The sequence below is a fragment of the Hemicordylus capensis genome, chromosome 6 (assembly GCF_027244095.1).
Source record: "Hemicordylus capensis ecotype Gifberg chromosome 6, rHemCap1.1.pri, whole genome shotgun sequence".
In the NCBI taxonomy this organism is placed as follows: domain Eukaryota; kingdom Metazoa; phylum Chordata; class Lepidosauria; order Squamata; family Cordylidae; genus Hemicordylus; species Hemicordylus capensis.
Window position 1 is genome coordinate 18,338,462 of NC_069662.1, and position 12,281 is coordinate 18,350,742.

Genomic DNA, 12,281 nt, shown 5'->3' on the forward strand with positions numbered 1-12,281 from the left:
AAGGATTGCGTAGGGAACGTGTAGGGTGCAGAGTGCTGTGACGAGGCTGCTTTGAAATAATAGCCATGACTTGAGTGGTCTTCGCAGAGCCGTTCACGCGGAGAAAAGGCAAAGCCTCTTGTCCTAGAGGAGACCCCCGCGGCCAACTGCGTGGCTGGAACAAGGGCGCGAGTGTCTGGCTCCAGCAGCCCAAGCAGGCAAGGCTGCGGCTTGCGCCAGTGAGCCCAGCAGGGGTCTGGCGGGGGGGTGGGGTGGGGGAGCTGGAAAATCTAGCTCATCAGCCAGACATTGACTGGGGTCGCTGGGCCCAAACGAGGGAGGAGAGCCCGAGAGCCTGGGTTTTTCTGGGAAGAGGAATTAATCTAGTAGGTGCTTAAAAGAGGGACGGAGGTGAGGTGGGAGGCAGGATTCCTGAGGTCTTCCCTCATCTCTGTGACACAATTGAAGTTTTCCTGGCCGCTTTGTGGATCTGTTTTTCCAGCATTTACTGCTCCTTATGTCTGTTCCCCCCCCCCTTTCTTGTTAAGGGCTTTGACAGTGAGCAGTGCTACTTATTGTGTCTAGAATTTGGTGTCTGTGAGTTGTGTGTCTTCCTGTCTGAATAACTTCATATTTAAGGTGTGTGTGTGTGTGTGTGTGTGTGTGTGTGTGTGTGTGTGTTTGTGTGTAACTGTTTATTGTGATAGCTTTTTGCAAAACTCTTGATTTAAAACATGCAGATGTCTTCATCTTGATTTCTCCCTTGTCGTTAATTCTGCCGCCATTCACTGCAATTATGAATGGACTAATAGTAGGAATCCGGTACACCTTCTCACACCCACGTTGCTGAAGTGTAGGGCTTTTAAAATATATGAATGGACTTGGATGGGAAGGGGTTTCCTTGGATTTGCAGGCAGGGTGGATTTGATTTAAATCAAACTGATTTAAATCACGATTTAAATCACTAGCAGGGTGGATAAAAATCAAAAAATCTGATTTAAATAAAAAAAATTCGATTTTTTTGATTTAAATCAGATTTTTTAAATTTAAATAGGATTTTTTTGATTTTTATCCACCCTGCTAGTGATTTAAATCGTGATTTAAATCAGTTTGATTTAAATCAAATCCACCCTGTTTGCAGGTTTGACACATGTATCGGAAGGGTGATGTTGCCTCCCCCTTACTTGCTTCTCTTTCTTTCATGTGCGCACACTCCCAAATTCACAAATGCTCCAGATCCTGCAATGGCAAGTAGATTTGGCAGCACAGAAAAGCTGCTTTCTACAATGAAATCCAGTGCAAATTAAACGAACTGTGTGAAGTTTCCTTTCAGGAATCTAGTTTTGCTGTGCTTGTCTTTTGTGAAAGGTTGTCGTGGTGGGGATTGTGTTTAAGGGCTGATGAAGATGAGAAGGGCCTATGGAAAAAGTCCTGTCTTCTTAATTTAATTTTTTTGGGTCTGTGTGGTGTGAGAAAGAACTGGAAACTTTGGAGGAGGGAGAGGTGGAAGAGAGGCTGTTTCGTATATACATCTGAATAAGAATATTGTGGAATCTCAGCCTTCCTGCTGTTACCAGACATTCTGCCATCTTCTCTTAATCCATTAGATCCACAATCTGTTGTCTGGGAACCCCAAAATCTTGGCTCCAGACACCCCTTGCTTCCCCCAGTATCCCCCACCCTCACTCCAACCCGGCTTTTCCTTCCCAGTGAGTGCTGCGTAAACACCGGTTTCTCTTTTATTGTCCTTGTAATGAGTCCAAAGGATTTAGTCAAGTTTTGTATTTGAAAGTCAAGTAAATACTACAAATATGTCCATTCCCCTCCCCCTCTGCAAATATGCGTTTTCCCCCAGAGGAAGAAAGGAGAGGATACTCCACTTCTTTTCCTATGTTCTTTGAAGCATTCCAGATGTGTGTTGCATCTCTGATTTGAGGTGGAGGGAGAGCTGGCCTTTTGGTAGCAAGCATGACCTGCCCCCTTAGCTAAGCAAGGTCTACCCTGGTTGCATATGAATGGGAGACTTGATGTGTGAGTACTATAAGATATTCCCCTTAGAGGATAGAGCCGCTTTGGAAAGAGCAGAAGGTTCCAACTTCCCCCTAGCATCTTCAAGATAGGGTTGAGAAAGATTCCTGCCATGGAGAGGCTGCTGCCAGTCTGTGTAGACAATACTGAGCTAGATGGAGCAATGGTCTGACTCGGTATATGGCAGCTTCCTACGTTCCTGTGAGAGAATATGTAGAAAACAATGGAGCAATATAAAAATTTATAGTGCAGATGGGCCTCACCTGGGAAACACGTGATCGGGCATGAGAGAACATCCCTAAAAGAGGTGGGGACCAAGGACAGACTGCAGGGGAGATGTAGTGGGATTCAAGGGATGCCAAGAGAGCTTGGATTTGGGATTTTAGGGGGCTGAGGGTCAGCGTGATGTAGTAGTAGTTGTACTAAGACCAGAGAGACCCAGGTTCAAATCCACACTTGGCTATGGAACTCACTGGGTTACTTTGGGCCAGTCACTTAACACTCAACCTAACCTACCTCACAGGGTTTTTGTTAGGTTAAACCTAACCATGGAGACAGCTCTGGGCTCCTTGGAGGACGAGCGGCATACAAATAAACAAAATCACCCAAAGAGGTACTGTCTAGTCTAACCCTTTTTTGTTTCCTCTTCTTTCTGCTAGCCATGGCTGTCCGGGCCCCTGTACCGCGGGGCGACGCCAGTGCCGAGAGATACCTGTTTGTCGACCGGAACCAGGTGGGCAACCCAGCATCGCAGGCTGATTGGACGGCCAAGCGGCTGGTGTGGGTCCCATCGGAGCGTCACGGCTTCGAGGCGGCTGGGCTGCGCGAAGAGCGGGGAGATGAGGTGCTGGTGGAGCTTGCCGAGAACGGGCGTCAGGTGCTGGTCGCCAAGGACGACATCCAGAAGATGAACCCCCCCAAATTCACCAAGGTGGAGGACATGGCAGAGCTGACCTGCCTCAATGAGGCCTCCGTGCTGCACAACCTCAAAGACCGCTACTACTCAGGCCTCATTTACGTGAGTTGGTTTGCCTGCAGATCTAGGCGTCGCTGAGTCTATGCTGCCCCCTTTCTCACTAGTGACACCCTCTTCTCAAGCCCAGCAGCCACCCCCACCCCACGCCCACAAGGATGATGATAACTTTGCTCCTGGGAAACTCATATCCTGTTTTCCCAAAGACACTCTCCTCCCCTGCTGTCTGTCCTTGGTCCCCACCTCCCAGCATCCATTGCTGGGAAGAATGCCTTGCTGGGCATAAAGTCTCTCTCCTCCCAGAGAACAAGAGCTCTTGGTCCCAGAACTCTGCTTCTCTGACCCACAAGACTTGCTCCCTCCACCATGGACCCCAGGAATCCTGGCCCCAGCACCCCTTTCTCTCATCCACTAAGTGCTCCAAGGCCAGGAATCCAAACTATCCTTGTTGCCACCAAAGAGGAAGAAGGTGGTCAATGCACAGCCTGAACTTGTGGTTAAAAAAGAAAGTCATCATTAGCCATGATTCTCCATTAGTGTTGTTGTCACTCTCTGTGCCGTGGCATCTCTATGGTTAAAATGCTGTGTACTTTGCACTGAAAGCTAGAATGGAAAATCAGTTCAGAAGTTCCAACAAGGACTTAGTGCACAAGTCTTGGGTTGTTTACCTTCTCTGGTTGCGACTAGGCCCCTCTTACTGGCCTGAGCTGAATTGGGGCCATTGTGCCCCTGCTGGGGAACGGTTCTAGGTAGTTTGTGAGGTCAAACTGTGGGGCTGTTTCCCCCGCTGTTCACCCTTGGGCATGGTGTGTCTGTGTGCAGATAACAAGTTCTGCAGTCACAGCAGGGAGGGGAAAGTGCTGGTTTTGGGGGCCCAGGCCCAGGTCGAGCTTTTGTTGTTCCTCAGTGTCTCTGTGTGTGTGATGACGCCAGAAAGAAGGATGTGATTCTTGCCCACTCCCATAACACACAGCGCGCTATGAAGGGGAGGTATGTCCTTTCCTTTCTGTCCTGTTGGCATTGTCCGCTCTGGTTTCCGTGGCACCCAAACGGGCACAAAAAGCTGCCCCGAGAGGCAGAGTGCCAAGGCATTCTCTCAGCCACACATCATCACTGTCTTGTGGAGAGCCCAGCCCCCTCCCCCCTGGCCCCACCCCTGCAGCTGGGTATCGGGGCGGGAACGGACTAGACCTGTTTAGCCAGAACAGGAGACGGCGATGGGCGTGAAATGAATCCTCCTGAGGGCACGGTCGCAAACACACCACCAGAGCGTCAAAGTGGAGGGTGCCTCAATGGATCCCCTAATGGTGTCTCCTGCTTGGAGGCTGGACACCCTGACAGTGAAGCACCCCCAGCAAGACATGCTTAGTCACTGAAGGAAATCTAACGTTCCTCAGGGAAAGAGATCCCACAACCTCCCCGGACAGTGTTTTCCACTGCTCAGTGTGTTCCTGCACCTTTTACTTCCCTGCAATTTTCACCGATTGCTCCATTCCCTCAAATGGTTCAGCCTGTAGCGGCTACGTTTTTAAGTCAGTTTGCACAAGCTTTCAGCTTCATGGGCCGATGGTAAGGCAGTGGGGTTTTGCACTGCCAGTGCCTGAATCTGACTCTTCGCACAGCACCAAAAGCCACCCTAAACTGGGCCCAGTGCTGGATTTAGGCAGGAGCTAAATGAGCGATCGTTTAGGGCCTCAGATTATGAAGGGCCTCTGAATGCACACACAGACAAAAGACTGAATTTCAAGGTTTACATGACTGGTTGAAAAATAAAGGAGAAAGGGAAAAACAGATGATATTCTGATAATACAAAAATATACTTAAATGACTACACAGTTATTTATCATAATGAGTTTATAAATCTGTACAGAAATAACTGTGAGTTATATCAATGTTTCATTAGACCAGGGCTGGATTTTTCAAAAGCCTGATGATCTTAGATCAACTGATTTCAGGATCAAACTGATTCTAGGTCAAATTTTTGATCTAATTCTCGGAGTTTTTGACGTGCTTTTTTTGCAGGATCTCGTGACCCTGGAATCAAGAGAATATGGGGCCTTTTAAGTTTGACATAACTTAGGGCCTTGGTGTATCATAAACTGGTGGTGATGGTGTGCCAAAAGCTGGATTTTGGGCTAGCTTTGGCAACCATCTTGGTGATGCGGGTTACCGAAAATCATGGCAACTGTCGAGTGAAACGTTTCTTTGAACTGGCCCACAGTGGGTGATCTGGGAACAGCTTCTTCTCCCCACCCGCCTTAGGCTAGCAAAATAAATTTGTTTAAAAGCTGTCGCTTGTGTTCCCAGAGCTGGCTAGATGACGAAGCAATTGCTTTGGGCAGAAGATTCCAGAGCACATGCCCCAAGAATCTCCATCTTTCCATGTCACTTTAAAACATGAATTATTCACATCATCGTTATTATTAATATTCACGTTTGTACCCCACCCTTCCTCGACTGAGCTTAGGGTGGCCTACAAGAATGTGAATTTATCTTTATTACAGCCCTGTGAGTTAGGTTAGGCCGAGAGAGAGTGTTCTGGGCTCACAGCCACTTAGCAGGTTTCAAGGCTGAATGGGGATTTGAACTTTGAGCCCAAGTTCAACACTCTTAACTACTACTACACCATTGTTCTTCATTGTAAGGCCCAGGGGCATTGATGGCCCCCATCAGCACAGAGTGGGGACCCCTGCTTCACTGTTTAGTGCTGCACTTTGCCCAGCCCCGGGCAGGGAGATGCCCCTTTAAGGGAAACTGAGCTCCCTTGAGTGCTTGCACCATCTTAGGAGGCAGGCAAGGAGTGCTGGGAAGTGTCCCCTTCCCAGTGCTTTCACCATAGAGCTCTTAAGGGAGGCCTCCGTGCTGTGCAGAAGTCTGCACAGTGGGAAATGGCTCTTGTTTTGCACCAAGGTGGCTCCTGCTTGAAAAAGAATGAAGATCATTGCACTGCACCATGAGCTCCAGTCTAGACCCAAGGGATGTCACTTGAACTTTTCACTTCAGAGGTGAAAACGTCTTAACGCTGGGATTGCATATCCTCACCACCACCAATGTTCCCTCTAACAGGGGTTCCCAGATGTTGTTGACTTCAACTCCCATAATCCCCAGCCAAAGACCATTGCAGCTGGAGATGCTGGGAGTTGTAGTAAACAACATCTGGAAATTGCTGTTAAGAGGGTACAGTGCCCCCCCATATACAACCCTTCTCCCCTGACAGTCATGTGCTAGGAACTGTTCAGAATGTGATGCAAGTGGTGTGGTCGCTGCCCAGGGTTAAAGCACACTTAATTAATGAACTGAATTAACTGAACACGGCTAGATACTCCTCTTCCACCAATTTGCTTCTGGCCGAAAGCAAAATAACTTGCAAATGTGCAGAAGCTGACTTTAGTATAAAGCATGCAAATTGCAAGAGCTTCTGCACAACAAGCAAACTTACATAAAGTCTGTTGATGTGCATATTTTAACCTTTCAGAGTGAGTGTGTGTGTGTGTGTGTACACATGTACATGTGCTGTTCTGAAATGCTTTCCCTCTTCTTCCACTACCACAGACATATTCAGGGCTTTTTTGTGTGGTCATCAACCCTTATAAGAACTTGCCCATCTACACGGAGCAGATTGTGGAGATGTACCGGGGCAAGAAACGCCACGAAATGCCCCCCCACATCTATGCCATCTCTGAGGCTGCCTACCGAAGCATGCTGCAGGGTAGGAATTGGGGGCAAGGGGCAGCTAGAATTCGTCCAGGATGGGTGGAGAGGAATATCGAGGTGGCTTGCTAAATGCTGGGGCTGAGAGAGAAGGTCAAACAATCTCCGCTTCCAAACTGGACTGGATGGAAGAAACAGTATATGGCTTTGGGGTGGTGGTGCAGTGTGGTATGTGCCAGAGAGGCCTTAAAATCTTGTGGTTGTTGACCTTGGGTGGGTGGGTTGCATGCTTGTCTCTGGTGCCCTCTGGTGGAGGAAAGTGGTGCTGAGTCTGTATGCAGGATAAACTTGATTCTGAAGACTCCCTTCTCTTCTTGTCCCCTACAGATCGAGAGGATCAGTCTATCTTGTGCACGTGAGTGCTGGATCAGGGTAGTTTATATGCTGGGGAGAGGCAGGGATGAGGGAGCTGGTGTGCAGGTGGGTCAGAGATGGTTCCTCACTACTGTTCCCTCTAAGGCGTGCGCATGTGCACGCACTCACAAGTTTTCTGATGAATGCTCAGTTCATTTTTAGATCCTGCTCAGGTTGAATCAGGAAGGCCCCATTCTGAATGCAGGTGCACGCACGCTGACTTGATACTGCTGCCCAGGCCAAAACTCATTCTGCACAGAGATGAAAAGAATTAGAGGGACCACTATTCCACACCCTTTACTTTGCATACCTGTTGCTGGAGGCTCTGGAAATGTTTCAGCTAGAAGAGTGCCAAGTCCAGAATATGCTCATATTTAATGCATTGATGGGAGAGGCGAGGCGAGGCTCCTCCATCCGCCTGGCTGGGACCAACCCCAGTTGAGCCATCCCCTCCCAGAACTCTCTCAAGCCGCGGCTGTTTCCTCCTTCCCACCCTGTCCCTTTTCCTTTTGGTGCTCTGTCGGTTACATGGTTGTTTTAAGGGAACTACCTTGAGAACATTGGCAGAAAGCCAGCATATAAATATATTCAGTCAATAAGTAATGCTGGGCACAGCCCTTAGAGCAGGATCACAGGCACCTCTGCTGCGCAGCTGGCATCTCTCCACGACATTGGCCCTGTGAGAGCCGGAGCACTTCTGAATGCCAGTCAGTTCAGGTGCATGTGGAGATCCATGCTTTTCTGGCACAAATGGCCTCCAAATCCACACTAGAAGGGGAGTTTTAAAAACCCCCACTTGATTTTGCTGTGCTGAATGTGCGAGTAGTTGGGAAGGAGATGTTTCCACCACACAGACAGAGCCTCTTTCCAACCCACTGGGGTAAAAGAGGCTGAGAAGGAGGGGGTGCCCTCCCACCCTCTCTCTCCAGCCTCCTCCCCAACCTCTCCACCCTCTCTCCAGTCTCTCCACCCTCCTCCCCAACCTGGTCTCCCCAGGCCCCTCCCCATTTCCCTTGTTCTCACCAGCCTGCGAACCCCCTCCTCTCCCCTCCTCCTTTTCCTAAGCCCAACCAGTATACTCACTCTCTCTCTCCCCTCCTCCATCCTGCCCCAGCACCAAGGGGAGTAAAAACAAAAACAGAAGGGGAGTAAAAACAAAACAGAACCACCTGGAGAAAAGGCAGCAGAACAAACCAAGTATGTATACAGCCCACACTGGCTCTGGATTAAATAAAGGGTGTGAGTCCATCTCTCCAGTCGCAACAAACCCTCTCATTTAGAAAGGCTCCTGGTCTACAGCAAGCTGCACTGTATGCACACACAATCTCATGACTGCCCATCCCGAACTCCAGCTTCCTTCGCACCCCATCATCTTGCTTCCTCCGCACCCAGACTCCACTGACTGAAGTGGAGAGGAAGCACTTTTCCTTAGGAAAGTGCTTCCTTCCCCCTCCCGCCCCTAACATAAATGGCTAAGCTGAGGCTGAAACTGCAGTGTTGGTCCCCAAAGTAAGAGGGAGATTATTTAGAACAGCAAATACAGTATTTGCCTGAATCCAAGACTAGGTTTTTTCTAAGTTTTTTATTATTTGAAATCAAGAAGTCATCTTAAATTCAGAGTTAACCTGTCTTTAACCTCTGCTTTTTAAGGGGGTCGTCTTAAATTCAGTGTTGCCTTCAATTCGGGTAAATACGGGTATGCATATATCCCTCTTGTGTGTTCAGAGCACTTCACCTCCGTTATCTCAGGGACATTATCTACACATACAGCAGAATGTGGTGAGATTGGGATGGTAGGATGGACTGAACAATTTTGGACTGCAGGCAGATGACTCGTATTTTTAAATGCTTCCTATGCTAAAGATCTCTGCAGGTAGAAAAGTAGCACAGCAGTCAAGGAGTTAAAAGGCTACGTTTGAACGTTCCTCTCTGGTGTCCTAGTTTTCTATTTTCCGGAAGTCTTTTAGACAGGAAAGCAGCTGAAAGTGATATTTCCTCCTGTATAGTCTGAAGTGGTTCAGTCCATTCCAGTCCTTGGCTCAGTGGCCTGTGTAGACCTGGCCTCTTTGCAAACAGGCCTGTTAAGGAAATTAGTGGGAGTAGCCACAAAGGCACTAGGTGATGTTAAGATGGGATTTGAAGCAGAGACTTCCTGGTCCTCAGCCTAAGCTCACTGCAGCAATGCCACACGAGCTCAGTTGGTGTGAGATGCAGCCCAGAGTGGGGTGGAAAGAAAGAAGGCAGGGCGCTCTCTTTGGTGCTTCTTCACAGAGACTGTGCAGCTTCAGCCTGTCCCTGGGAGGGGGAGAGGGGCTGCGTGTGTTTCATTCAGGCGCCAGCATCCTCTCTCCTCTCACCCACGGTGTCTGCTCTTGTTGGCAGGGGTGAGTCGGGTGCGGGCAAGACGGAGAACACGAAGAAAGTGATCCAGTACTTGGCACACGTGGCATCATCACACAAAGCTCGGAAGGACCACAACGTGCCGGTGAGTGACCTGGCTGAGCTTCTGCCCCACCCACTTAATGCAAGCGACACTCCGCCCTGGTCCCCGACATCACTGATCTCTGAGTTCTCTCCTCTTTCTTTCTTTCTTTTTTTTAAAAGCAGCCCATGTTGACCTGTCTGCCAGCTCCAGTTCTAGGAGCTAATTGGCAGTGTGTGCCCTGTGTGTGCTCATCCGTTCTCTCTTTCTGTCTCTTCTCCTGTGAGCTCTCCCTGCCCACCGCCCCCACCTGGTGGCCGTGAAGGAGAAGCGCCCGTCTCACCTGTACAGCCCAACAGCCTCCCAATATCAGTGCCTCAGTCTTGAGCCAGGCCTCGCTGTTTGCAATGTGAAGGCTCAGCCCTGGGAGGTCGTGGTAAAGCACCCTTTAAGCATGGGCAGAATGCCTTGCTGTGAGCTGTGGAGCCCAGGCGGGAGTGAGCCCCAGCACCCCCACCTCCCCCTTCAGGAAATGAATCACTGTCTGTACTTCTGAATCATTCCTCTTGACCTGTGTCCTGCTGCTCGCTCTGTTCTCCCCACCGCCTCTGTGTGCCTCCTGGTTTCCGCGTCCCGTCTGTCTGTCTGTCTCCCTCCCTCCCAGTCAGAGTTCTGACGCTACACCCTGACACAGCTCTCCAGTCACAGGGCTGATCCTGAGAGCACCCCTCTCTCTCTCGTGGAGTGACGCATTTCAGGATCTGTGTCATCCGAGAAGCAGCTTTGCTCTGCCCTGGGGGTGTCGGCTGCGGCCTTGTTCCCAAGTGGACCTGATTGGCCAGTCGCAGGCTGCTGGACTGGGTGGCCCTTGGCTTGAACCAGCCGGGCTTTTCTTACCTTCTGCTGGAGCCAGGAAGGGCCTCTTCCCACCTCCTCTTACCCCAAATATGAGACAGACTTTCTTTCTTCTTCCTGAGGTGTTGGGGACTTTTCAGCTTAGACAGGATCAGCCCTGTAGCCAGAAACGTGTTTTTTGGGGGGGTGGGAGGGTGGGCTATAACTGCGGAACAGGCAGGATATCAAATACAGGCAGCCTGGTCGGTGTCAATTGCACCTAGTATTTAGAAATAAGAGCATCGTGCTTGATAGTGGTCCCAGTGCCTTTGCACTCACTCGCTAGCCGCTGGCTCCCACCATGATGGCTGGGGATGATGGGAGTTGTAGTCCAGCAGCATTTGGGGGCCCAGGTTTGAGGACCCCGGGCCAGAACACCAGACGTCCTTGGTGCAAGACTGAGTAGAGTACTGCCTGCTTGCTTTTTCCTTACAGCAGTACAAGCAAAAGGTCTAGTCTCTAGAGACGTAGGTTCCAGGTGCCCTCGTCTGTTTTCGAAGAAACTCGTTGTCTTTCTTTGCAAGCAGCGAGAAGTGAAACTAGGAGTTTAATCAGTGGTGACTGCCCAGTTTGGAGGACCTTCTGGCACGACGACCCTTAGTAGGCTGGCCCTGCTGCTGCTTTGTTCTATACTCCAGGGCCTTTCACATACCTGGCACTCTGCAGAGTCAGTCCGTGGGGCCATCTAGCTTAGTACCGTCTACCCTGACTGGCAGCAGCTCCCTAAGGTTTCAGGCAGAAGCCCCTCCCAGCCCTATGCAGAGATGCCAAGGAGTGGACCTGGGACCTTCTGCCTGTAGGCATACAGATCCTCTTCACTGAGCTATGGCCCAGTCCCCTAAGGCAGGGGTGGGCAACCATGGTTCTCCAGCTGTTGTGGAACTACAACTCCCATCATCCCCAGCCCTGCCCTAAGGAAAATACCTGACAGTGCTTACGTGTAATTGCCCATCCAAATGCAAACCAAGGGGAGCCCTGCTTAGCAAAGGGGGCAAGTCATGCCCACTGCCACCAGGCCAACTCTCCTCCTAGACAAAGAGAAGGCAAGGCATCCCGGCTGAGAGTTCTCTCGCTCTGCTTCTGATCTACTTCGGCACTCCATGCCAAATGGAAGGATGGTGGGAGTCTTGGTCCAGTGGGCTGTTGGTTGGTGGGAGGGGCCCCTGTGAATATCCAGCCTTCGCACCCTTGAGAACTTGTATGTGCCAAGGGAGTGCTTTATTTTATTTATTTATTTACTTACTTACTTACTTACATTTATAACCCGCTTTTTCTCCGAGGAGCTCAGAGTACATGCTTATGTACATGCTTATTTTTATCCTCACAACAACCCTGTGAGGTAGGTTAGGCTGAGAGGATACATGGCTGGCCCAGAGTCACCCAATGAGTTTTATGGTTGAATGGGGATTCGAACTCGGGTCTTCCCTGTCCTAGTCCAACCAACGCTCTAACCACTACACCCAGGGGTTCTCAAACCTGGGTCCCCTGATGTTGTTGGACTCCAACTCCCATAATCCCCAGCCACAATGGGAGTTGGAGTCCAACAACTGCTGAGGATCCAAGCTTCAGACCCCCGGCTTTAGCCCTTCCCAATTTAGTCCCTTTTTGTCCTGCTTCTGCCCTGGGCTTGTGAGCCATAAGCCATCTGGATTGTGTGGGGAACCGGTGGGTAGGAGGCCTCACCTTGTGGGGACAGACCAGGTGGCGTTTTAGCTCTGCCCAGCCCTGGTTCTCTGATGAGGGCAGTGTGGGGTGGGGAAGAGGGTTTCTGCGAGACGTCTAGGGGAGCCAGGATTAATCTCCCCTCTGTTGTCTTGCCGCCCCAGCTGGAGTACGTGAACGAAGCCAAGCAACAGGCAAGAGAGAGCACACTGCATGCAGCTGAAATGCCCTTCCCACCACGCGCTGATTGCTGGTCAC

At 50.1% G+C, this 12,281-nt stretch overlaps 1 protein-coding gene across 9 annotated transcripts in view; it reads left to right on the forward strand.

Annotated features, from left to right (window-relative positions):
- LOC128329978 (myosin-10-like) overlaps positions 1 to 12,281 on the forward strand; it is a 77,121-nt gene that overhangs the window by 17,603 nt on the left and 47,237 nt on the right. For 5 of the 9 annotated variants that reach the window (XM_053262025.1, XM_053262028.1, XM_053262031.1 and 2 more), the window contains exons 2-6: positions 2,667 to 3,025; positions 6,533 to 6,689; positions 7,019 to 7,046; positions 9,428 to 9,530; positions 12,188 to 12,217. In XM_053262025.1, the coding sequence (XP_053118000.1) occupies positions 2,667 to 3,025; positions 6,533 to 6,689; positions 7,019 to 7,046; positions 9,428 to 9,530; positions 12,188 to 12,217 (677 nt within the window). The remainder of the gene's footprint in view (positions 1 to 2,666; positions 3,026 to 6,532; positions 6,690 to 7,018; positions 7,047 to 9,427; positions 9,531 to 12,187; positions 12,218 to 12,281) is intronic. The other 4 variants (XM_053262027.1, XM_053262030.1, XM_053262033.1 and 1 more) reach the window with 1 other exon arrangement.